General features: G+C 46.3%; 1 protein-coding gene across 4 annotated transcripts in view; it reads right to left on the minus strand.

The window, feature by feature from the left end:
- Positions 1 to 27,098, minus strand: part of Farp2 (FERM, ARH/RhoGEF and pleckstrin domain protein 2) — a 99,572-nt gene that overhangs the window by 11,857 nt on the left and 60,617 nt on the right. For all 4 annotated transcript variants that reach the window (XM_048344359.1, XM_048344360.1, XM_048344361.1 and 1 more), the window contains 4 exons: positions 12,607 to 12,782; positions 5,149 to 5,238; positions 4,165 to 4,298; positions 2,285 to 2,366 (listed from right to left, as the gene is read on the minus strand). In XM_048344359.1, coding sequence (XP_048200316.1) covers positions 2,285 to 2,366; positions 4,165 to 4,298; positions 5,149 to 5,238; positions 12,607 to 12,782 — 482 coding nt within the window. The remainder of the gene's footprint in view (positions 1 to 2,284; positions 2,367 to 4,164; positions 4,299 to 5,148; positions 5,239 to 12,606; positions 12,783 to 27,098) is intronic.

A 27,098-nucleotide genomic window follows, 5' to 3' on the forward strand; every position in this document is an offset into this window, starting at 1 on the left:
TTTGGTGCATGGCCTCGTGGAAGCTGGGGTGGAGGTATGGGAAGTGTTTGCAATGTCATAGCAGCATGTGGCTCAGGAGTACCCTGGGGTACAGGTGGCCCCCATGCCTGGGCTCCTGCAGGGTAGACTTCTGTGCAGAAAATGGACAGGAAGGCTGGCTCCATGCCTGCATGGCAAAAACATCAGAGTGGGACTGGGAATGTGGCTTAGTGGTAGAGTGCTTGCCTAGCATGCATAAGGCCCACTGCATAAGGTTCCATTGCTTAGTGCCACATAAACAGAAAAAGTGGGAAGATGGTGCCATGGCTCAAGTGGTAGAGTGCTAGCCTTGAGCAAAAGGAAGCCCAGGCCCTGAGTTCAAGCCCCAGAGCTGGAAAAATAAGTAAAAATATCAGAGTGGATGCAGAACCCGTACTACGGATGTGAAAAGCGGTTCTTTTGTGGTGCTGACCAGACAACACTCCACAAGAATGTTCCTTAGTAAATTCTCTTCATAGAACTCTTCACACTCAAGAACAAATCCAGAACTACAAGCACCAAACCCAGCTAGTGCCAAGCCCGGGCTGTTCCATACTAGGTATGGAGAGGGCATTGTTTCAGGGGAATGCTGTTCTCTGGCAACACTCTGAGGGCAACCCTGTTCTGAGAATTCTGTTCTGGGGAACTCTATCCTGAAGGGAACCTAGGGATGGTGTCTAGGAAACACTGCTTTGTGGAGACCCAATGGGAGGGCGTGCTTTTCTGGGGGAGATGTATGGCCTGTCATGGGGAATCCTGTCTGGGGGAACCAGGATCTAGGGGCCCGAGTCTTGAGAGGAATGTCATGAAAACACAACGGTGCTCTTTGGGAACTCTCAGTTATAAGGATCACAGCTGACTGTGAGCTGCCCTGTTCCAGGGGATCCTGGTTCTGAGGGGAACTGTGTGCTTGGGGGAACAGCGTGCTGGCGGGAATGGTGTGTTGAGGAATGCTGTTATGAGGGGAAAGGTGTTCTGGGGGAAGATATTCTGAGATGAAACCTGTTCTGAGGAACAATTCCGATGAGAAACCTTTTCCCAGCAGTAGTGTAATGGCAGCATTTAGAGGGAAATACTGTGTCAAGGAACCCTGTCCAAGGGGAATAGTGTGTGTGTGTGTGTGTGTGTGTGTGTGTGTGTGTGTGTGTGTGTGTGTGTGTGTGTGTGTGTGCATGTGTGTGCTGGTTCTGGGACTTGAAATCGGTCTTGGAGCTTCTTTGCTCAAGGCTAGTGTTCTATCATTTAAGCCACAGTACCACTTCTGACATTTTAGTGATTAATTAGAGATAAGAGTCTCACAGACTTTCCTGCCCAGGCTGGCTTTGAACCATGATCCTCAGATCACAGCTTCCTGAGTAGCTAGGATTACAGGTATGAGATACTGGCCCCTGATTTGGGAATACTATAAGGGGATTTTGTTCTGAGCATAATCTTGTGCTGAGTGGTGAAGATTGTTAGGGGGCAGGGGCACTGTTTGGGGAATCCTGTTCTGAGGGGGACTACTGCTTGGGAGCAGGTATCTAAGGGTGAAGGCTGTCTGCCTGGGCCCCACTGTTAGGGCATACATCCTGAGGGATGGCAATACTGTTCTGTGGAGTGCTTTCCTCGGGAAAATGCTATCCTGAAAGCTGTCCCCTTTGGAGGAGAAATGTGGAAAGTGTTCTGAGAATAGTGTTTGGGGTGATCTTGCTTTGCAAGGAGCCCTGTTTGGGGAGCTGTTGAAAGGAAGGTTACTCTTGGAAAGCTACTTTGAGGGGAAATCTGTTCTGAGGACAGATTTCTGCCTGGAAGTGATGGTGCTGAAGCTGAACTTTGTTTTGGAAAGCACTGTTCTGAGAGGAATTCTATTCAAGGGACACCTGTTCTGAAGGGAATTCTGTACTGGGCAATCCTGCTAAGAAAGGAAGATGTTTTGAAAAATGGTGTTTTGAGGAGAAAGCAGCTTGGGGAATCTGCTCTGGGGAGTGCTGGTCTAAGAGGAAATCTGTCTGAGGAAACTCTGTTTTGAGGAGAAATATTTTTCTGAGATACTACCTTAAGGAGAATGCTATACTGATGGGAAATAGTGCTGTAGGAAAAGAAATTTTGAGGGAAAATTTGTTTTGAAGGACTTTTGGTATGAGAACCTCACTTTGAAAGCAGCTCTCCCCCGAGGGGGCTTTATTCTACACAGCCTTTCTAAAGACAACAGCACAATGTGATGACAGTGTGTTTTTGTGTGTAACTTTTGTGCTAGGCCCAAAGTCACCATACAAATTTGTCCTACCTTTAGCTGACGCATGTTTCTGAGCAGGATGTCCCCAATTCGTTGGTGATCACCTTTCATATGGGCACTGGTGGGCCCTTCCCTGGAGTATGGGAACAAAGAGGTTAAAAACCCATGAAACAGTGATACTCCCTAGACACTATGTTGGAAATGAACTCTACAAATTGTGGGTGAGGGAGGGAGGGGAAAAGGAGAGAGAAAGGGAAGGGGTGACATGTCCAAACAAATGTATGTAATTGTAGCCCTTCTATACATCACCTTTATAATAACAAAAAAAATAAACCATGAAGCTGGGCACTGGTGGCTCCCACCGATAATCCTAGCTACTCAGGAGGCTGAGATCTAAAGATTGCAGTTCAAAGCCAGCCCGGGAAGGAAAGCCTGAGACTCTCATCTCCACCAGAAAACTGGAAGTGGAGCTGTGGCTCAAAGTGGTAGAATGGTGGCCTTGAGAAAAAGAGCTCAGGGGTAGCGCTCAGGCCCCAAGTTCAAGCCCCATGACTGCAAAAACAAACAAAACAAAAAAAACCATGAAAGCATGATTTGATGGGAGCTTGATGAGCTGCTCGTCACAGTCACCTGGTTTTGAAACATGCTCTAGAGTCTAGGCTAGCTGTGAACTCCATCCTCATGCTTACTCTTCCTAACTGCTGGAATTATAGGCATAAGCTGCCACAGCTGGAGGTCACAGTCAGGTGAATGATGAAATACTTGGAGGTAAAAGGGTTTTTGTGTTACAAATGATTACTACATGTCCGTTTTCTTAAAAAGACAGTAATCACATGGAAACAGCACACTTAGATTTTGTGTTTGGCGGTAGTGACGTTCGAATGCAGCGAAGCATGCTTTGCCAGGCGTGTACTCCACCACTTGAGCCACGCATCTGACTTTTTTTGGCTTTATTTTTCAAGTAAGATCTAATGTTTTTGCTGGGGATTAGTCCCGGATTATGCTCCTCCTTCCTACCTAAGGTCCCCATGTAGTTAGGATGACAGGAGTGTGCCATTGTACCCAGATTATTGATTGGGAGGGGTCATGCTAAATTTTGCCCAGGCTATGGTTATGATCCCCATGGGTATAGACCATAAACTATGACCTCTCTTAGGGAGCTGGGATTATCTGTGTGTGCCACCATGTCCAGGCTATTCTACTTTCTTTTAACTCCTTTCATTTTCTATTCTAAAACATGAACAATAAAGCTTATTGTTATATTCCTAACCTTCCCCACAGGATTTAAAAATACACTGGGATGAAGCTGGGTGCTGGTGGCTCATGCCTGTAATCCTAGTTAGAGGCTAGAGATCCGAAGATCATGCAATGGCTCAAGCAACTGAGCACTAGCCTTGAGCAAAAAAGTCCAGGGGCAGTGCCCAGACCCCTGAGTTTCAGCCCCAGAACCAGTACCAGTAAACAAACAAACAAATAAAAAAATACACACACACATATTTTCTAGTCCTAGAACTTGAACTCAGGGCCTGGGCACTGTCCCTGGCTTCTTTTTGCTCAAGGCTAGCACTCTACCACTTGAGCCACAGTGCCACTTCTGGCTTTTTCTATATATGTGGTGCTGAGGAATCAAACATATGCTAGGCAAACACTCTGGCACTAAGCCACATCCCAAGCCCAAAATATAGATATATAAAACATAAAAATATAAATATGTATCTTTATTCCATATACACTGGAATGAAATAATCCTTCTTCTGAATTAGTTTTTGAAGCTGGAAGTTCCTAAGTTGTGATAGTGATGAGGTTGGGGGAACACATGAGGGGAACCCGACCTTGGGCTGTCTACGTAGGGGTCCAGGGCAAGGAGCCAGTATTATATGCAGTGGAGCCTGGGATAGAGGAGCCACCACGTGAGGGCCCAGCATCGTTACCAGTGTGCCAGCCTCTGTTCCACCTCGCGGAGAAAGCCTCTGTGGAACTCGTAGATGGGATCGATGTTGGAGAACAGCAGGGTCATGAGGGCTGCAGGCATGGCATCCTCCTTGACCACCGCACTGCGGAACCACTATGGGAGGAGCATGGCATGAGGACAGGCACGGCCTTCGCCTGACACCCACCCAGGCCCGTGACCCCAGAGCCCCCACAGGACCCTCATTCCACACCTGTGGGGATGACCAGTCCTCCTGGCTGACCACCCAGTTTTCAAATGAAACCAGTTGTTCAGGTCACAACTTTTATGTATGTGTTTTTGTGTATGTATGCGTGTGTATGTATGCATGTATGTATGTATGTATGTATGTATGTATGTATTTGCCAGTTCTGGGGTCCCTGGCTTCTTTTTGCTCAAGGCTAGCACTCTACCTCTTGAGCCACAGCACCACTTCTGGCTTTTTCTATAAATGTGGTGCTGAGGAATCAAACCCAGGGCTTCATGTATGCTAGGCCATATTCCCAGCCCCAGGTCAAAACTTTCAAACGAATACATTCTCAGCTTTACAGTTTTGCCAAAAGCTGTAACTCAATGTTGTGACCTGCCTTATACATTGTGCCTCAAGACAGACATAGTTAAGATTTGCACATATAAATCTCCTTAATGGCAGGAGGTATTTCTTTTTTTTTTTTTTTTTGGCCAGTCCTAGGCCGTGAACTCAGGGCCTGAGCACTGTCCCTGGCTTCCTTTTGCTCAAGGCTAGTACTCTGCCACTTGAGCCACAGTGCCACTTCTGGCCATTTTCTGTATATGTGGTGCTGGGGAATCGAACCCAGGGCCTCATGTATACGAGGCAAGCACTCTTGCCACTAGGCCATATCCCCAGCCCTGGCAGGAGGTATTTCTTAGGATGGGGCTTGTATCAGTTTTTAGATGTAAGACATATTAAAAAAACCCAAAGTAATCAAGCACTTTGGCTTCATACCACAGTAATGACTTCTAAATCCTTCAGGTATGTTCGTTCTGTTGCGAGGATCTCCTTTGCTATGAAATAGGCTTCATCTTCTGGCATACGCTGAAAGAAGCAGAGATCACTATGGCATATGTCTGGGTCTGTATCCCTTCTATGTTCAGGGAAAGTCTGGAGTTTGCAACCCTTGCTTTCCTCTGACCAATTTATATTCTCATGAAATTTTTTGCCATAGTTCCTAAAGGAATTTTTTTTTTTTTTTTTTTTTTTTTTTTTGGCCAGTCCTGGGGCTTGGACTCAGGGCCTGAGCACTGTCCCTGGCTTCTTCCCGCTCAAGGCTAGCACTCTGCCACTTGAGCCACAGCGCCGCTTCTGGCCGTTTTCTGTATATGTGGTGCTGGGGAATCGAACCTAGGGCCTCGTGTATCCGAGGCAGGCACTCTTGCCACTAGGCTATATCCCCAGCCCCAGGAATTTTTTTGTAAGTGAAAACATAGTCATAATTAAGTCTGGGTATATTTCCTTCACGTATTTTTTTCTTTTATGCTATTCTTTTGAAGAAGAAAAGTTGTTCAATTATCAACATATATATGTATACATATATGCATATACATATATATATATGGCTGGAGCTTATTATTTGTTTTGTGGTAAAAGTTTATTCATCTGTCACTGCCAGTGGTACAGGTGGTTATAGATACAGGGCTCTAAGTGTATATGTGCAGCATGTATATGGATGTGTGATTATCAACAATTACACCTAACTCATAAAAGTTTCAGGGGTACACTCACTACCATTACCTGTGTACATTCTGGACATACACGTGTCAGCGCCCCAGGTCCCAGCCCTGAGCCCAGGTGCAGTTCTCAGCAGCTCCCCCTATGCCCTGCACGACAATGTCTGAGATGGCCCAGTCCAAGAAACTCCTAAACCTCTGCCAAGCCAGTGCCTGCCCAGTGTGCAGGCACCTGGCTGCAAAGTCAGGTATCTCACCCGAGGACGCCTAACACTGGCCCTGAGGGTGTTATGCCAGTCCAGGGCCCCAACACACTCCAGGTCCCTCTAAGATCTGCCATTGAGGTGCAGCCTGACAACGCTTCTCCACCCTCTTCCACTGCAGAAACCCTGCCCTGCTGGCTCTGTGCAGTCTCCTTCTCCAGGGCAGGCAGGCCCTGTAGCCACTTGCTACTTGTCAGCTCCAACAGAGACCTGGGGCAGGCCTTTGACTCAAGGTCCTCCATCCACTAAGTCTCAGAGGAAACAGATTGGAGTGCAAATGAAGTCACTGAGGAGGAGGTACACGTGAACAGAAGAGTGCCATGCTGAGCACAGGGAGAGCAGGGAAGAATGGGGGCAGGGCTGGGAAAACGAAGGCAGGCTGCAGCCTTGCTAGGACTGGACACGGTGAGCTGGAAAGCAAGGCAGAGGTAAGGGAAAAGGGATGAGGTGAGCAGGGAAATAGGGGATCAAATGGGTTCTGGAGGGTAAGGAAAGGCATTGGGGGAGGCAAGGCATCAGCCTCTGGTTCGACACTCTGTTGGGGTACACTTGGGGTTGGGGTTCACTCAGGGCCGGGGAGCATGCACTGTGGTACACTCAGGGCTTGAGGTGCATGCACTGTGGTACACTCAGGGTTTGTGTGCATTCAGGGCCAGGGTGTACTCAGGGTTGGGGTGCACTCAGGGTCAGGGTGCATGCATTGTGGTATGCTCAGAGTCAAGGTGCACTCAGGGTCAGGGTGCATGCAGAGTGGTACACTCCCCGGGTTGGAGGCCGTGGAGATGGGAAAGGGGAGCCAGGGCTTTCAGTGTCCCCTGCAACAGCTGGTGAGATAGTGCTGGGGCAGATGTGGTGGTGAGGGATGGCCATCAGCACACTTTGACTTAAGCCCACGGAGAGACCAGTCACTGTCATCAGGATGAGGAAGGTAGGCTCTGGGAGGAAGCGTAACGGCTGAGTCTACATCATGGAAGCCATGCCACGGGCCAGAGGAGGAAATTCAAGTGGCTGAGGAGGCCCACATTTGGTGGTAACGTCTTCTCTGTGCCTAGGTTTAGGACAGGCTACAACACACTTAGAGAGCTCTTAGTGGCTGAAGGGCGAGAGCTGTGCTCACCCGTGTGCCCTGTGCCCATGACTGCAGAGGCACAGTTCCCTCCACGCACTGCTGAGAAGGCTTGAGCCCAGTCTGAGCCCATCAGAGCCAGCAGGCCGGCCTCTCCCTGGAAGCCAAGTGCAGTTTCTCCCATCCCTTCTTCCCAAGACTGCCAACCAGGTGATGGTACTAGCTCCTGCTGAGTCCACTTGGTGTCCCCCCATTTTGCCAGACGCTGATAACTCATGTCTGTAATCCTAGCTACTCAGGAGGCTGAGATCTGAGGATTGTGGTTAAAAGCCAGCCCAGGCAGTAAAGTCCATGAGACTCTTATCTCCAGTTAACCATCAGAAATCCAGAAGCGGTGCTGTGACTCAAGTGGTAGAGCACTAGGCTTGAGCTGAAGAGCTCAGGGACAGCGCCCAGGCCCAGAGTTCAAGCCCCACAACCAACAAGATCCCTTTGTAAAGTTCTATCTCTCTACCTGACTGGGTATGTTCCATAACTCCCTGGGGTGAGAGATGGCTCCAAGATGCCTCCATCTGTGGTCTGCAAACCCCTGTAGACTCTGGACATTTGCCACCAATTACACACCTGCGGTACAAGGACAGTGGACAGTCACCACCAACCCCACTGGTATTGGATACAGGGGAGTCCAGCACAGGAAAGACCATCTCCTAAATGCAGCTACCTTTGCAATGGTCCCCAAACTACACTTAACTCTGCATGTTGTTCTACAGAGATGGGATCTCTGAGTTCCAGACTAGCTCTTCACTCCTGGGACAGAGAGCAAAACAGCGCTAGCAAGATGGGTGAGATATCCTGGAGGTGCACTGTTGGTAACAAGAGGCTGTGAGGGCCTAGAACAGCCAGGAGGCCCCACTGGGCCTCAGCAGCCCACAGAAAGCCAAGTGGAAGAGCAGAAAGCACAACAGCCACTAAGTGCTCTGCCTAAGAAGAACCCCAAGCAAGTACACTGTGGGTCAGGGCCAAGCGAGCAGCAACAGAGAACTGGGAAAGGACACCCTCTCTCCTGAGCTTGGCTGCCTGTCACTACAGGAAGCACCTGGTCAGTTCTCAGCCCACAAGAATGGTGGGAGGGCACTCCCACCATCTTTGGCTCAGTAGAGCACTTGCTTAGCATGTGTGCGGTCCCAGATCAATCTTCAGCACCATGTGTACATGTGCACACGCGTGTGTGTGAGCACACATGCATGCACACATGCACACACACACTTGTTCTCTGTATTTTGGTAAGAACATATTAAAAGTTACTTTTAGCTAAGTGCTGGTGGCTCAAGCCTGTAATTCTAGCAATTGAGGAAGCTGAGATCTAAGGATTGCAGTTCAAACCCAAGCCTGGGCAGGAAAGACCCTGAGACACTTATTTCCAATTAACCACCAGAAAACCACAAGTAGCACTGTGGCTCAAAGTGGTAGAGTGCTAGCCTTGAGCAAAAAAGCCCAGGGACAGTGCCTAGGCCCTGAGTTCAAACCCCAGTACTGGCCAAAAACAAGTTACTTTTAGCTATGTGTCTGTGGCTCACACCTGGAATCCTAGCTGCTCTGGAGACTGAGGATCATGGCTCAAAGCCATTCTGGACAGGAAAGTCCATGAGACTCTTAGTTCCAATTAACCATCTAAAAGCTGGAAGTGGTTTTTGCATAGCAAAGGACATAGGTACTAAACTAAAACAACAGCCAACAGACTTGGAGAAGATCTTTATCAGTAATACCTCTGACAAAGGTTTAATATCCAAAATATACAAGGAGCTCAAGAATCTAACCAAAGCTAATCTCCCAAAGCTAATAAATCAGTCACCAAGTGGACAAAGGAGCTAAGGAGAGACTTCTCAGAAGATGTAAGAATGGCAAAGAAACACATGAGGAAATGCTCATCATCTCTGGCCATTAAGGAAATGCAAATTAAAACAATGCTGAGATTCTATCTCATTCCAGTTAGACTGCCCAACATCATGATTGTAGCAACAAATGTTGGTGGGGAATGTAGGGAAAAAGGAACCCTATTGCACTGTTGGTGGGAATGTAAACTACTACAACCACTCTGGACAGCAGTCTGGAGGGTCCTCAAAAAACTAAAAATAGATCTTCCCTATGACCCAGCCATATCACTCTGGACATCTACCCAGAAAAATCACAAGCCAGGATACCATAAAGACACTTGAACATCCACATTCACTGTTGCACTATTCACAATAGCCAAGTTATACAAACTGCCCAGATGCCCTCCAATGGATAAGTGGATCCAAAAACTGTGATACTTACAATGGAATTTCACAGTTATTAAAAAGAATATTATGTCATTTGCAGGGAAATGGATGAACCTAGAAAAATCATGTTAAGGGGCTGGGAATATGGCCTAGTGGCAAGAGTGCTTGCCTCCTACACATGAAGCTCTCGGTTCGATTCCCCAGCACTACATATATGGAAAACGGCCAGAAGGGGCGCTGTGGCTCAGGTGGCAGAGTGCTAGCCTTGAGCGGGAAGAAGCCAGGGACAGTGCTCAGGCCCTGAGTCCAAGGCCCAGGACTGGCCAAAAAAAAAAAAAAAATTATGTTAAATGAATTATACTAAACTCAGAGAGACAAATGGCACATCTTTTCTCTTATATGTATAAGGCAAATCTAAAATATACCAGGACGTAGTAAATTATACATGACTGTAAGCATCCACACATGGTGAGACCAAAGGAGGGTATTCTTAGGGGAGGAACACAAAGGTGCAATGCTTATATGACTCTGAACATACAAAATAATACTGGAATTGGAAAAAGAGTTTTTTTCTTTGTTATAAAACAAAAAGCCGGGCTGGGAATGTGGCTTAGTGGTAGAGTGCTTGCCCAGCATGCATGAAGCCCTGGGTTCTATTTCTCAATCACACATACACAGAAAAAGCCGGAAGTGGCACTGTGGCTCAAGTGGTAGAGTGCTGGCCTTGAGCAAAGGGAAGCCAGGGACAGTGCTTAGGCTCTGAGTTCAAGCCCCAGGACTGGCAAAAAACAAAAAACAACAACAACAAAAAAAACAATCCAGGGGGCTGGGAATATGGCCTAGTGGCAAGAGTGCTTGCCTCGTATACATGAGGCCCTGGGTTCGATTCCTCAGCACCACATATACAGAAAATGGCCAGAAGTGGCGCTGTGGCTCAAGTGGCAGAGTGAAAAAGCCAGGGACAGTGCTCAGGCCCTGAGTTCACGGCCTAGGACTGGCCAAAAAAAAACAAAACAAAACAACAAAAAAACAATCCAGATGCCAATGGCTCAGAAGCCTGTAATCCTAGCTACTCAGCAGGCTGAGATCTGAGGAATGCAGTATGAAGTCAGCTTGGGCAGGAAGTTGTGAGACTCTTATCTCCAATTAAATCACATTAAAAGCTGGAAGTGGCACTGTGGTAGAGTGTGAGCCTTGAGCAAAAGGAGTTCAGGGACAGTACCTAGGCTCAGAGTTCAAGCCTCAAGACTGGCCAAAAAAAAAAGGGGGCGGGGGGAGAAGTGGAGCTGAGGCTCAAGTGGTAGAGTGCCATTCTTGAGCAAAAAAGTTAAGGGATGGTGCATAATCTCTGACTTAAAGCGCTGGAAATTAGCACACACACCCCTGATGTCGCTGTAACTGATTTTGGTACCCTGGATATTGTATATACATGCATTAGAACTAGGGAAAGGGAATATCAAAATCGAGAGACAAGGGATAAAAAGACAAACTAATGCAACAGAAATACTTACAAAACTATATGATGTAAACCAACTGCACAACTCATAGGGGGAGGGAAATGGGGAGGGGGGAAGGTGGGGGGGAAATGAGGGAGGAGGTAACAAGTTGGATAGGAAATGTATGTACTGCCTTATGCATGAAACTAATCCTTCTCTACAGCACTTTGACAATAAAGAAATGAAAAAAAATAACTGATTTCCTCTAAACCATTTTTGTTTTTGTACTACAGAAATTAAGTTTCCAAAATCAGTATCTGTAAGACAAGCACAAAGGACCAGCAGGGGCCCTTGCCAGGGGGTTGAAAAGGGGTCTGTGGTCTGAGGAAGGAGTATGCCAGTCCCAGGCCTCCTGGAGCCCACCTCCTCCTCTTGTGGCTCAGGTGACTGCTCAAGGTGGGGACTCAGGAAAGACCTGCTTCGTGCCTTGTGGAGATGGGTGCCGTCCTACCTGCCTTATAACCTGAAGGGTCCCATGGCTGGAGACAGGGTGTACGTCCTTTGGTTAATTCACTGCTATAGCTTGATCTGGAATGTGCCTCAAAGGACCTTGTACCAAGGCTTGGGGTAAAGCAAGTGGGACCTCTTGAAGTCACTCGTGGCATGCTCCCACAGGGTTGAGGCCCTTAACCCCGGCTCTGCTCTTCCATAGCCTAGACATGGCCACCCACCATGATAGACACCTCAGGTCCAAAGCAGCAGGGCCAACAGGCCCTGGGTATGACCTTCAAAATGGAGTCAAAATACACCTTCCCTGTTCATCATGAACAAGAAGGAATAAGAACAGGAAGCTGACAAGCATGGTGCTGTGGAGGGCAGGGCCTCTTCCGTGACAGTGGGCAGATCTACCCATGCAGGGCTCCATCCCCTTTCCCCTTGTCTCTTCTGGTTTATGCTTGGGGACTTCTGAGTCTTCCCTCTGTGTCCCCAGGCACAGTTGGATGGAGCACAGCTGGGTCTCTCTAAACCTTTCGTGTGGTCCATCTGCCAACCTGTAGCCTCAGGTGGGCCCTGTAGATTGCTTCACTCTTGCCATGAGATTGGAGCAGTCTCCTGTATCCATGAGCCAGCTAGCTCCTCTGACTGCTCACCTTGCCACAGGCTCTGCAAGTGGCCACACTATACAGACACACAGAGCCCGTAGCCCTGCTGCTCCCCGGCCAAGAACCCATTCCTGCCACAAAGCACAGAACTGGCCCTGCGACAGGCTCCTCATCCTCTCCAGCTTTTGGTCAGTGCTCTCACTGCTCTTGGGGTCTCCCATCTGAAACTACCTCCCTCCACCCATGAACCACTATCTGTTCTCAGGTCTTTTCCAAGTCACTAAACTGTCAGGGTGGTAGCAAGGAGAGAGGCAGGAGCAGGTGTAGAGGGAGGAGGTAGGCTTCCCCAGGTCACAGTTATCTCCTTCCCACACATCCCAGGGGTCCAGAGGTACCAGAACTATTAACAAGAAACCTCACGAGGCCCAGGAGTAATGGGAAGGTCCACTCCTTGAAATAGTTTGCTGAGGACCTTCCCAAAGCTCATGGGTGTGATCACTGAGGTAGAGCCCTTCCCGACCTCCACCTGCTCCAGACAGCATTCTCAGAAGGGGGAAGGTTTGCAAACCAGTCCCCCCAGCAGTACCCCTCAGCCCCAGAGGCTCACCTTGTGTTTCAGCTCCTCTTGGTCATCCATCCTCATTCCAGCATTGCTAAGGACAGGGCTCAGAACAGGGGACAGGGCCTGATCAGCTGGGCCCAGACCCATGTGGAGTGCGGGGCTCAGGCTCAGCAGGCTCTTCTGGCTTGAGGGAGAAGGCCGAGGACTATCCATGGAAAGGCCTGGAAATGAACGGGGCAGGGGTGGAGCAAGCATGAGAAAGGCTGTGATGCCCATCATGCACTAGAAGTAGTACTGGGCCTCACACTGTGGCAGCACTTTCTAGGAATATATGTGGAGGTCTGGCACATCCATTCTACACAGAACAGACTGAAAACAGGCTGATGGGTGAAATGCCCAATGCTAGGTACCAAGAGCTGGTGTGGGCCTCAACACCTTTTGTGTTTCCATGATGAAAATAAGTGCTACCAAGACTGAGGCAGGAAGCAGAGGCCTGAACCATCAAACCCATGCTGGCTTACCTAGAAGATAGGGTCAAAGTTACTAATCACTCATTACAACAACAACAAAAAAGCTCAACTTGCTGAGTGCCAGTGGGCTCATGCTTATGATCATAGCTACTCAGGAAGTTGAGATCTGAGGAGCATGATTTGAAGCCAGCCCCATGCAGGAAAGTCTGTGAGACTCACCTCCAATTAACTACCAAAAACCAAAACCAAAAAGAAAAAAAAACAAAAACAGAAATGGAGCTGTGGTTCAAGTGGTAGACTGCTAGCCTTGAGCGAAAAAGCTCAGGGACAGCACAAAGGCCTTCTGAACTCAAGCCAGTACCAGCATGCATGCACGCGCGTGTGCACGCACACACACAGAGAGAGCTCAACTCATGATTCTGTCTTCTAATTCCTTGATTTTTAATTTTCCTTTGTTTCTAGAAATGTTACTACTAATTTTCCTCCTTAAAAGCCTACAAAATGGAGGCAACCAGTTGAACAAGAAATGCGCTCACTGCCTTACATATGAATCTGTAACCCCTCTGTACCACACTTTGACAATAAAGAAAAAAGGTTAATTAAAAAAAAGTATGCTAAGGGCTGGGGATATGGCCTAGTGGCAAGAGCGCTTGCCTCGTATACATGAGGCCCTGGGTTCGATTCCCCAGCACCACATATACAGAAAACGGCCAGAAGTGGCACTGTGGCTCAAGTGGCAGAGTGCTAGCCTTGAGCAAAAAGAAGCCAGGGACAGTGCTCAGGCCCTGAGTCCAAGCCCCAGGACTGGCCAAAAAAAAAAAAAAAAAAAAAGTATGCTAAAGACCATGTGGTATTTTAGAGCAATTCAGATAGAAGAGCAGCTTTACTGAAAATAAACTGATGAAAGTGAGATAGAGTATGGAGTTCATAACAGTGCCAATGTGGATTTTCAGCAGTGGGACATGTGTTCTAAGATACAAACAATGAGCAATGCAGCACAGCCATGTGTGTGGGTTCTGTACTTTCTTTACAACCTTTCCTGTAAATTTCTTTTTATTTTTCATAAAGAACTCCAAATAAAAAGTTGATTCAAAATGTGAAAAAAAGCCTACTTTTGAATAGAGGAATAAAATTTGCAAGGTCATTCTAAGGAAGAGGATGAGCATATTTCATTATACTTAAAATAGTTTTGGCAGTAATTTTTTCCGTTAATTTTAAATTTAAATGTCAGTACTGGGGCTTGAACGCAGGGCTTCCCTGACTTGCTTAGATTTTCCTGCTCACAGCTAGCACTCAGCCATGCCTCCGGTTCTGCCTTTTTGCTGGTCATGAGTCTTGTACATTTGTCTGCCCAGGCTAGCTTCCAATGTCAATCCTGATTTCAGCCTCCTGGGTAGCTAGGGGTGAGCTACCAGCTTCCTGCTTGGTACTGGGTCTTAAATTCAAAGTTTCATACTTACTAGGCAGGTACTGTACCTCTTGGGCCATATCTCCAGTCCTTCTTTGCTTTTGTTACTTTTCAAGTAAGAATCTGTTTTCCCAGGGCCGGCTCTGACCCAGGGCCCTCCTCCCATCACTCTCCCCTGCAGGTGGGCTTGTAGGTGCAGGCTTCCAGGCCCAACTTTAGGGATTGAGATGGCATTTCCTTACCTTTTCGCCCAGGCTAACCTCAAACTACAATCCTGTTGATCATTTTGATATTTTTCCTGCCAAGTAGCTGGGATTACAAGTGTGAGCCACTGTGCTCAGCCTCCACCATACATTTTATAATGAAGAAAAATTCCTTGGGAGGCTGAGGCAGGACCATGAGTTTGAGGCCAGCTTGGACACGACATGAGACCCTGACTGAAACAAAACCCTGCTTCAAAAAAAAAAAAAAAAGAAACATAAATTCTTTATCTTTTTGCCAGTCCTGGGCCTTGGACTCAGGGCCCGAGCCCTGTCCCTGGCTTCTTTTTGCTCAAGGTTAGCACTCTACCTTGAGCCACAGCGCCACTTCCAGCCTTTTCTGTTTATGTGGTACCAAGGAACCAAACCCAGGGCTTCATGCGTGCTAGGCAAGCACTCTGCCACTAGGCCACATTCCCAGACTAAATTTTTTATCTTTTTAAATTCTCAAATGTGTATTTCTAAGTTTCTTTGATGGAAAATCAGTAATTATTTTAAAGTTATCTTTTTTTTTTTTTAAAGTTGGTCGTGGGGCTTTAATTCAGGGCCTGGACACTGTCCCTGAGCTTTTTCTGCTCAAGGTTAGCACTCTACCACTTTGAGCCACAGCATCACTTCCAGTTTTCTGGCAGTTAACTGGGGATAGAGTCTCACAGACTTTCCTGCCCAGGCTGGTTTTGAACTACAATCCTTAGATCTCAGCATCCTGAGTAGCTATGATTACAGGTGTGAGCCATGAGCACCTACCTGCCTTTAAAGTTGGCTTTATGTTTGAAAAAGATACTTTTAAATAAAGTAGGAGAAATTTAAATGCAACTTAAGAACCACTAAAGATGAAATTTCCAAGTACATAATATTTTACCACTCCAAATGCCATCATTTCTGATCATGACATCAGCTTATTAAAGTGGAAGTGCCTCACTGGTGGCTGGTTGCAAGCCTGCTACCCATGGGCCTCCTTTCTCCACCCAGGACTAGCTTCAGACAGACAAGATTCTCTTAGGCACTATGGGAGTGCTCAAGTGCAGTGTTCTCCAGCAGCCAATTGGTAAGGCAAAACTTGGTTATTTACATAAGCAGGAAGTGAGTGGGCTAGACAGGCAGAGCAGTTGTGGAGTTGGCTGGCATCAGTGTCAGGACCCAGCCCTGCAGACCAGGGGAAGGCCTTATTTCACATTGACAAACTCTGGGACCTCTTTTAAAAGAGGAATGTTCATGATGGAACTTTACTCTGGAACTTTCTATACATTTTAAAACAGAAACATACATTGACACAGAAGACCTAGACAGCACTGTTATATAAAATGACTAGCCAGTTTATTAGAATTTGATTTTACAAAAGTATGCTACACCATTAACAAAGTTCGTACACTTCTCTTTGCCATGTCAATCTGTCTCTTGTGAAGAAATGCAAGTGGAGCTAGGCAATGGATCTAGCCTCTGAGGTGTGGGCTTACTTCCTAGGTGAACAGCTATGTTTCCAACGATTCACTATTTAGGATTTGTGCTCCTAAATCCTTTGTCCCTAACAAGCCAGAATTGTATGAGGTCCTTTATTGTAATTAAAGTTCAGAGAAAACTCTAGATGTGCTAATTTATCTACTTTTTCACAACTATACAATTAAAAGCAACTTCTTACATTTAGCTATGAAAATATGTCAAAGATCGGGCTGGGGATATGGCCTAGTGGCAAGTGTGCTCGCCTCATATACATGAAGCCCTGGGTTTGATTCCTCAGCACCACATATATAGAAAACGGCCAGAGGTGGCGCAGTGGTTCAAGTGGCAGAGTGCTAGCCTTGAGCAAAAAGAAGCTCAGGCCCTGAGTCTAAGGCCCAGGACTGGCAAAAAAAAAAAAAAAAAAAAAAAAAAAAAAGAAAATATGTCAAAGATTGCCACTTTACCATTTCCCATGCGCCTCACATGCCACACTTGAAGATATACAGTCCAGAGAAAGTTCTAGGTGGCAGTAATGAAAAAACTGCTGCATGACAGGTGTGGTGGGGCATGCCCATAATCCCAGCACTCAGAGGATGCGGGAAGGAGAATCATGAATTTGTGGCAAGCCCTGGCATAGTGAAACTGTCTTAAAAGAAAAGCAAAACAGAAGTTGCTGTAAAATCTGACTTTATTTTAAGTAGAAGGAGATGAAATGTGAGGAAATGGTATCAGTAGCCATGGGCAGTGCACCTAGGCTCTCGCTGGATTTGTCATGAAATATAGGGCAACAGCCACCAAAAAAGAACACAATGTTCAATAGACAGTCCCTTAGTGAAAACTCAAAGGATGGAGCCTCTTTTTTAGGAAAGAATGCTCCTTTGGATTCAGCTGCTTTTGTTCCTATGGAGGTTAAAAGTTGTCATTGACATTATCATACTTGCTATTCACAACTCAAAGTGGTTATTAACTCAAAAACTTAGTGGATAAGGTACCGCAAGGTGCCATTAAACTTTTGTGTGTGGTACTGGGGCTTGAAGTCAGGGTTCTAAGCTCTTGGTTGGCTTTTTTGCTCAAAGCTGGAGCTCTTATCATTTTAAATTATTTTAACTAATTAAAATGTTAGCTATAGCAAACAACACAAATTGTATCTACACTTTTCATTACAAAAACACGACCCTCATCTGATAAGGTAAAAAAATCTGTGGGAGCAGCTGTAATCTAGCTCAGTGGTACAACAGCATTTGCCCGACTCTTGCAAAATCATGGGTTTGTTCCCTGGTAACAACAGCCCCACCCCCACCCAAATCCAGTGGCAGTAACTGTGTAACTTCTAAAGGTGGGATGGTACCGTGTGTACCTGTGTGCATCTAGGCCACTGAATGACCATGTCTCTGTCCATGAAGCATGTCATACAGGAACCACCACTGCACAGCAAGAAAGTGGAGGGTGGCTAGGCCTCTCGGGACTGATGTGTGGAGTGTGATGTCAGTGCTACTCTGAGCTTGGAGAAGACAATAAAGGGTGCTGAGCTTACTGTTCCGTGGCTTGGAAAATTCATTCAGTGTTGCTAAAGCGTATTTGAGCACACAGCTAAAATTTTTTGAAGGAGCTACTGAGGAGGCTGAGATACCAGGCACAGTTCAAAGCCAGTTCAGATAGAAAATTCCTTGAGACTTCTAAAATTTAGCAAAGTGCAGGACTGGGGAAGTGGCTTAGGAGGTAGACTGCCAGTCAAGTAAGCAAACCAAGCAAGGACAAAGCCCTGAGTTCAATCCCAATACTACAAAAAAAATTGAATTTTTAAAAAAGCTAACCATCAAGTTTTAGGTGCTAGGGAATGTCTTTTTATTAAAAATTTGTGAGAACAGACTCCAACAATCAAGGTCTTGAATTAAAAAGCAGTCAGAAGGAGCGGTTTTCAGAGCTATAAGAGTCTGTTACAAAATTCATCCAGAAACAACTCTACAGACACACCACTTGTAGGAAGATATGCCCACTCTACAGTAAATATCCCTTACCCTGTCACAAATGGCTGACTAATTTGTACACAAAAATCCTTTATTTCCCAAAAGTCAGTTATTTGCAATTGAGAGGTATGATTTGCTGAGCACTTTTTTTCTGGGGTGGACCCCCCTGTGCAGCTTAGGTGGGGGGGGGCTGCTCACAACATGGGAGAAATAGTAAGTAACTCACATACTCAGAGGTGCAAGACCTAACTCTGTCTTCAAAGGACACTGAAAATCTAAAACTCATTTCAGCTGCAGCAGTGAACCTATCTGTTAGGTGGTTTTCCTTTTGGTAGTTCTTCATTGCCAAAAGTTTCCTAGAATTCGTCTGATAATTTTTGAAATGTTATTTAAAGAATATATTATAAATTATACTTTTGTGTTTTCTTTTTCTTTTAAGACATTGCTTTTATCTCACTAGAGGTGAAAGATGATGAAAAAGAACTATTGCAGTTAAAAGAAAGACAGGTTTTCTTTTTTGCTTTTCCTTTTCGTGCCAACTGTGGGACTTGAACTCAGGGCCTGGGTACTGTCCCTGAACTTTTTCACTCAAGGCTGGCACTCCATCACTTGAGTCACAACTCTACTTCTGGATTTTAATGGTTAATTTGAGGTAAAAGTCTCACAAACTTCCTTGCCCAGGCTGGCTTTGAACTGCGGTCCTCAGATCTCAGGCTCCCGAGTAGCTAGGATTACAGGCTTGGGCCACCAATGCCCAGCGAAAGAGATTTCATAAATTTACATTCGCTTCCTTAAAATTTTAATAAAGAAACCTCAAAAAGTGCTGTCCTAACAGTGGAGAAACAATCTTTTTGTTTGGAAAACCTCAGTATCAAGCTGAAGTTTACCTTGTGAAGAAGAAGAAGAAGAACCATTTGCTCAAATAGTGAACTGCTAATCCCAGAAGAAAAAACCCAAACTAGATGGGAATGTGGCAGAAGTGGTTTCTGGCTTTGCTGCTGGACTAGGACGTCACGAGTCACTTTCACACAGGATTTGGCTCTGACATGTATGTCAGAGGAAGAGGACAAGGGGCCTCCATCTCAGTTCACCTCTTCCTGTTATTGGTGTGGAGCTCGCCTCCCTTTCTACGTCTCTACCTACAGAGCAGGAACCTTTCCACAGGGCTGTCTGCATTGCAGGCTAGGTGACACACCAAGCTCTGAGCTAGTGCCCAGCAGAACCAAAGCAGTGTTGGCTCTAGTTCACAGTGCTCCAACATGTGAAGAGCCCCCAACAAGCATTGTCTTCTTTAATCTTTCTCAAAATAAATAAGATTCTTTCTTTGGTAGGAAAAGGTGAAAGCCGTTGTGGTTTCTTGTTCCAACAGTACTTGGACTTAACTGGTGCTCTACACTTCCACCCTGACAGGCTACTCAGAGCACTGGTATCTTCTCCCTTCCTCAGGGACCCATAGCCTATTCTAGGCTCCAGCAGCCTTCTCAGCTGCTGTGTGATGATCATGCCCCTTTTGAAGGTGTACCAAAACTACCATCACCAGAAAAACCCGCAACTCCGCATCTCCTGTGTCTACCTGTCTGCCTCAGGGCACTGAATACCATGATGTGGCTTTGAAGAACTTCGAGAAGTATTTTTGTCACCAGATTCCAAAGAGGGAATACACTGAGAAGCTGATGCAGCTGTAGAAGTGAAGCAGCTAGATCTTCCTACAGGATGTCAAGAAACCAGGCTGTGATGACTGGAAGATCCAGCAGTTTGAATGCAGTGCAGTGGGCACTATCGCTGGAGACAGTGGGAACCCATGACAGAGACCCCTAGCCGTGTGACTTCACGGAGACTCACAGTATAAACAAGCAAGTGAGATCTAGCCAAGGACTGGGGCCATGTAATGCCCGTGGCTTTGGCAGTGACAGAACTTTCTTCTGCCAAGCACCCCTGGGAGAGTGATGACAAGAGCGAAGCTGTAGACTGACTTCCCTGCACCATCACCAAGGCAGGTCACACACACTGGGGTCACTGTTACCTTGTGCTGTCAAATCATCCACATACCTTCTCTATTTTGTGTCATCCCTTCAAATAAAGATAGATGGTACCAAAGAAGGGGAAAAAGAAAACAAAAGGGGGACACTGAAACAGTATACTAACAAATTAACACAAAGCCAGAGGGCAGCTTGTCCACAGTCACAGCCTGCCACTTGTGTCCTTTCCCCCTCTACATGGGCAGCTGGTCTAGGGTTTTGATACTTTTATTCTAATAATATTGATTCCTTGGGAGTCAGTGGCGAATCTCAGTGGTAGAAAGCACTCACCTAGCATGCATGAGGCCCTTGATACCCAGCACTGGAAAACAAATAAACAACAAAAATCCCGAAAGTAAAATACCCATACCCCACACTGATACCTATATAAAACGCTGAGAGGCACCCAGTGACAAGCATCAGAAATGACGTACTTCGTGATTCTCACTACCTATGTGAGTCACCCTATGGAACTTAGAAATGCTTTTAAATAGTTTTGTGAATCAGGATTTCTTCTTATTATTTTTTTTGCCAGTTCTGGGCCTTGGACTCAGGGCCTGAGCGCTGTCCCTGGCTTCTTTTTGCTCAAGGCTAGCACTCTGCCACTTGAGCCACAGCACCACTTCTGGCCATTTTCTATATACGTGGTGCTGGGGAATTGAACCCAGGGCTTCATGTATACGAGGTAAGCACTCTTGCCATTAGGCCATATTCTCATCCCCATTAATCAGGATTTCTATACCAAGGCACCTCCTTGGGTACCCACTGAATGGTCACTGCTTTATTCCTGAGCAGTTAGTGCTGGACAGGTATGGGCAGAGGGCAGGCCCACATGAACAGGGGACTTGAGCCCAAGATTCACTGCTATATGTGAGAAGTAACTGACCCCATGGGGTCTGGGAGACCCTCAAGTGCACGCCAGGGGTATTTCCCTACAAGGACTATGACCATGGCTACTTCCTCCCATGGCCGGTGGAACACTGATGCTGGGCTCCAGGAGGGCCCATGTGCCTCCCACTCGGAGCACATTTGTTTCCTCTGCCCATCAGGTGTCTGGTACCTCAAGCCCACAGTGTAGTCACTTTCCCCTAGAGTGCTGCACAAGCGGCTGGCTCTGTGCTCCAAGCACTCCAGAAGGAGGGGAGCCTGTTTTTAAAGAACTTGCTGCTGCTCAGGAAGTGGGAGGGAGGTGGGGAGTCCCATACACTCTAGGGGGTGAGGCTGGAGAAGCATGGACAGCTCCATTAAACAGTAGTAGGTTTAGGTTGGTCAAGTGGAAAAGTTTGAGATCAGAGCTAGAGTACAGACTGCCCAACATCTGAGTCCTGCTGTTATGGGGCAGTGCCCTGTGCTTGTCAGTCACCCTGCTTCGCAGGGTGGATCCAGCTGATGAGAGCAGGCAATAATGTCCAGAAGTCCAGCAGCATTTACTCAGTACAGAGCATCTGCTCTGTGCACATCTCCATGGCAACCATCCAACACAGCAAGTGGCATCACAAGCCTATACCTTGAGGTGTGGCATGTGGTCTGAGTGCAGACCATGGGCCCCTACAACCTCTCTCAGCCATGTTGGCCACTCTGGTCACATCAGCCAACATCTTGATTTAAAGAGCCTTCTGAGAGAAGCAAGATATCGCCCCCTGCTGGCCTTGGGTAGAGATGTCATCACTCACACTGATAACAAGCCCATCTCCCCACTGTAGCATATGTTTGGGGCTCCAAAGCCTGTGAAGTGGTCAATGAAGGGGTTGCACAAATATGCAGCCAGTTAAAGGACCAAGGATGGATTTAGTATGTGAAATTGCTTTTAACTTATATAAATCAAAATTCTAAAGAGAGGGAAAAGAAACTAAGAAGTCTATTTAAAAATTCATACCTGAGGGCTGGGAATATGGCCTAGTGGCAAGAGTGCTCACCTCTTATACATGAAGCCCTGGGTTCGATTCCTCAGCATCACATATATAGAAAACAGCCAGAAGTGGCGCTGTGGCTCAAGTGGCAGAGTGCTAACCTTGGTGCTAGCCAGGGACAGTGCTCAGGCCCTGAGTTCAAGCCCCAGGACTGGCCCCCCCACAAAAAAAATTAAATTAAAAAAAAATTCATACCTGAGTGCTGGGTGCTACTGGTGGCTCATACCTGTAATCCTAGCTGCTCAGAAGGCTGAGGTCTGAGGATCGCAGTTCAAAGCCAGACTGGGCAGGAAAATCCATGACTCTTCTCTCCAATGAATCCCCCAAAAGCCAGAAGTGGAGCTGTGGCTCAAGTGGTAGAGCACTAGCCTTGGGCACAAGGGCTCAGAGACACTACACAGGCCCTGAGATTAAGCCACAGGACCATCACAAAAAAAAAAAAGATACTTGAATAGTAAATATTTCCTTATTTTATTGAATAAACAACTCTTAATTAGTACATATCTGCAAATTTACAAATGGTAATTTCAATGGAAAACAAAAAATTAAGTACTGCAAACCAGACAACAAAATGTCTCTGAAGAGCAAACAAATTTCAAATGTGTAAGAAAAATTCCAGCTCCATTTTTCTTCATTTCCTACGGGAATGAATGCAAGTACTTCCATAAAAGACAGGACTCTGAGCGCTGTGGACACTGCAGTGTACTTGCTGCATGGATAACAGCAGCAGCACCTGTTGCCGGTGACAGCATCCTATCACAGCACACCTGGCTACAGGGTAAGCCAGTGTGATGTCATGGCAGATGCAATTCTATGGCCTTGAGAACAAACACTAGTATCCCCTCTCCAAGTCCCCGAGGACTGACATTTCTGATTATGAAGCAACCGTCCTAGCACTAGATTCTTTTTGATGTTCATGAGCTGGGAAGGTGTAAGTGTACCTTGAACATGTACTGATTGTATCAGCATCGACTGGCACATAAAACACTTCACTGCTAAGTGCATGTGTGCTCTGTGTGTCACTGCATCGTCACGGCCACAGCCTGTGCTTTGCACCATGACCCCTACTCAGCAGCAGAATGTGAAGCCTGAATGAAAATTGAAATGTACCTGTATACCAAAGCTATCAGAAAGGACTAAATCACAATTGGCAAAGTGACAATAATGAGAATGGGCTTGACCATTAGGTTCAAGGTGTCTATATTAAACCATTTTGGGTGCTGGTGCCCATCCTTTGGTCATCAGCACTACTTATAGCATGGCTGCTCTGGAGAGAAGGGGGTTAAATATAGTGCTGCTTACAGAATGCTTCTGTGATACAAAAAGGCACATAACACCTAATGCTTAAAAAAAATCACAGTATATACAACTGAATATTTTTAGTGTAGTCAATCTTGTTAACACATAACTATGCAGTTAGACTTGAAATATTCACATATTGGCCTATGTAAAGTACTGAGACTTGGAGACTTAATACAACAGACTTGGCAAATAATAAAAAAAGCATTCTACCTGAAGCAGAGTACACTGTTAGTGACATATGAAGTTCAAAAGGCATCATCAGCTGGTAGTCTTGTTTACCTACACCAAAACACTGGCCATCTATTGGCATGGATGCAGGTTATGACAGCCTCAGCACCTCCTGGGAATTATGGGACTCAGCCTCTAGCAGATGCCATGTTCAAAGCAGCAGAGGCCCGTCCCAATTCAAGGCTCTGGATGTAACTAAGGTGGCAAACAGCTCTGTTAAGAGGGGCTGAGAAGGTGGCTTAGTGGTACAGTGCTTGCCTAGCATGCATGAAGTCCTGGGGTTGATTCCTTGGTACCCTATACACACAAAAAAGCTGGAAGTGGTACTGTGGCTCAAGTGGTAGATAGAGTGATAGCCTTGAGCAAAAGGAGCTCAGGGACAGTGCCTAGGCCCTGAGTTCAAGTCCCAGGACTGGTAAAAAATAAAAACTGCAAGACATGCAGAATTCGCACCTGCTCACTCTTGGGGTGCTGCCTCAAGGTGTAGAAGTGCAGTATCTGGGGCTGGGAGTTTGGCCTAGTGGTAGAGTGCTTGCCCAGCATGCACGAAGCCCTAGATTCAATTCCTCGGTACCACATACACACACACAAAAAAGCTGGAAGTGGTGCTGTGGCTCCTACGGAGCTCAAGGGCAGTGCTCAGTTCCTAAGTTCAAACCCCAGGACTGGCAAAAATAAAAGAAGTACAGTGTCTGGGCTTAGTGGCTTCATCACCCTTCACCAGTACCAACCATGGAGCACTGGTCTGCATGCTGGGCTCACTTAGAGCTGCTTTGTCCCTCAAGGAGAAACTGTGGAAGCCAGTGACAGTAAGGGATTGATGCTCAGCAGTGACTCAGACCTCAAGCGCCTACTGGCATAGTGCCAGGATCAACCTTCAGCACAGCCAGTCCAGGCTTCAAAGAAGGGATAGGACCACTAGTCTGTCTTCTCCTCCCATATCAGGCACTGTCTAGGAACAGGGATTTAAGTGAAACCTAGCATGTATCACATCTATCGATGTAAAATCAGATGCTCACAAGTATTTTGTATCACGCACACTGATGTTAACAAATAAGATGCTAACAGGTATTTTATTGCTTTTGAGATAGGGTCTTAGTATATAGCTCAGGCTGGCCTTAAACTTTTCTGCTCCTGCCTATTGAGCCCACTAGGATGACAGGTATGCACCACCATGCCTTGTTTTAACAGGCATTTTGAAGAGAACTAGGTGATTTAGGTATGTTCTCCGAACTAGAGGATATGTATGTGGGGATATACAGTGTCCTGTTTCAGAGACACATATAGGGTTTCTGAGGTAAGTGACAGCACACCTTTAAAATATAAGAGTCACAGAACTTACAAGAGAAGGAGAGGCAAACCAAGGGTGGCCAAGTATCAGCAATGCTGAAGTGGGGACTGGGGCTTGTTGTAGCCCTCCTGCTTTTGTATATTTTGAACATTTTCTAACTAAAAATTATCTCCTCAAAGTGAGGCTCAATTAACAGAAAACAAGAACAACAAAATCCATTTTATAGGAGGCCTACCAGAAGATGGCTGAGAATTATTCATAATCTTCAAGAGGGCACACTGAGATCTGCCTTATAGGACAGTTCCATTCATACCCCCTTTGAAAGAACACCCCCTTTCCCAGTGCATCAGCTTCATCTGGTACCAAACCTAGATACCTGCTACTCAGGCACTAGGGTGGGCTCCTTAACAAAAAACAAAGACAACTGTCACTTCATCGCATCAATCAATGCTTAGGCAACATGCAATGAAGGGCAAGGTTGTCATTACTACCATGTGGTGTGTTTCATATATGTTAATTCTACCTCAGTATACAAATGCAAGGTTTACTACTGGAGTGGTTCATGAGGAGAGAACAAATTGTCCTGCCCAGTCCTGTTGTAAACAGGTGCCAAGTTCACCAACAGCCTCTCCATGTTAGCCAAAGGAGCCTTCACAGACAGCAGCTGGGAGCACAGAATGCCAATCCTGCTTTACAGCAATCTTCAGAAGACTGCTCTACACTATAAGAGGAGAGATGTAATACTGAAGCTCTAGCCAAAAGACAAGAAGATTGAGACTCTATGCTTAAGGAAGCTAAAAAAAAAAACACCCAGAAATTACATGATGCATTTCACCATAAACCCTTTACTAGTGTCCAAGCAATACTAACAAGAAACAACGGACCAATATGTTCATGACGCCTCACAGCTCAGAGCCTCTACCAAGGCAAATAGAGTAAATCCATTCCAGCTTGAAACTAGAGGTCTCACACATGAGTGGAAATGAAAAAATTCCATAGGAGAGATGAGGAGTAGGGGCAGAGTGTGTGCTTGCTTACCATGTGCAAGACCCATCTCCAGCACTGAGAAAAGCTTCCACAGGACATTTTGGGAAGAAAATCAAACTACTTCTGCATTGCACTAAGATCAGGAAGGAAAACCATCAACAGTTTCCGTCTGCCAAAATATGCAATCTGTGTACTGGACCAATTCAACAGTGTAGACCAGGGCAGGCCTGCGTCTGGCACTGGTGAGGCGCTGGGCTGCATGACAGTGGCTTTTCCTGACATCGACTGGTGGCACATCCAGTATGTGCCAAAGAGTATCAGTCCCAACTTTTGTAGTGTTTTCAGCCAGGGGCTTTCCATTCATTGCCTTGGGCATCCACTGGACACAGCCATCGTCATCGTGTCTGCAAACCGCCCTGATGTGATAGAGACACTTTTCCCAGATGAAAAGCAAGAACCCAAGAATTCTCACATTTGGGGGCATCTATGTTCTTATAATTTTACACTAATAACCTGTTCTGCAAGTAGGAGAAACAGCTTCCCTGCACCAGTGTGCACCATCATGCCTCGGCCCATTTGTGGGTCTGGTTCTGCATTGCTGCCACCATTGTATCTATGATCTCTTACACATAATAAGGAGAAGAATAGCTCACACTTGAGCAGTGTTCCTGCAAGCGCACTCTATACACAGCACTGCCTCAGTCTCCAATAAGTGACAAGCAGAGGCCCTCTGGCACAGGGACAGTTTCAGGGACATCCCTTCCTGCAGGGGCTGAAGAGGCATTGTATACAGATTTCCTGCAGTTTCACTGGCTGGACAAATCAGATAAACCTACATCCTAACTGAGTATGAGTACCATGGCTCAACTTGCAAAGCAGGATAACAGGAATAATAACATACATTCGATTAAAAGTCAATACAAGGGGCTGGGATTATGGCCTACTGGCAAGAGTGCTTGCCTCGTATACATGAAGCCCTGGGTTTGATTCCTCAGCACCACATATATAGAAAATGGCCAGAAGCGGCGCTGTGGCTCAAGTGGCAGAGTGCTAGCCTTGAGCAAAAAGAAGCCAGGGACAGTGCTCAGGCCCTGAGTCCAAGCCCCAGGACTGGCAAAAAAAAAAAAAAAAAAAAAAAAAAGGCAACACAAACCAGAACTGTGTAACATTCAAAACGTGTAGCACCAATTTTTACTTGAATCAAAGGCACATGCCCCAGCCCAAAGCTACAGAGGCTAATTCCTCAGCCTTCAGAT

Source organism: Perognathus longimembris, chromosome 4 (genome assembly GCF_023159225.1).
Source record: "Perognathus longimembris pacificus isolate PPM17 chromosome 4, ASM2315922v1, whole genome shotgun sequence".
Classification (NCBI taxonomy): Eukaryota; Metazoa; Chordata; class Mammalia; order Rodentia; family Heteromyidae; genus Perognathus; species Perognathus longimembris.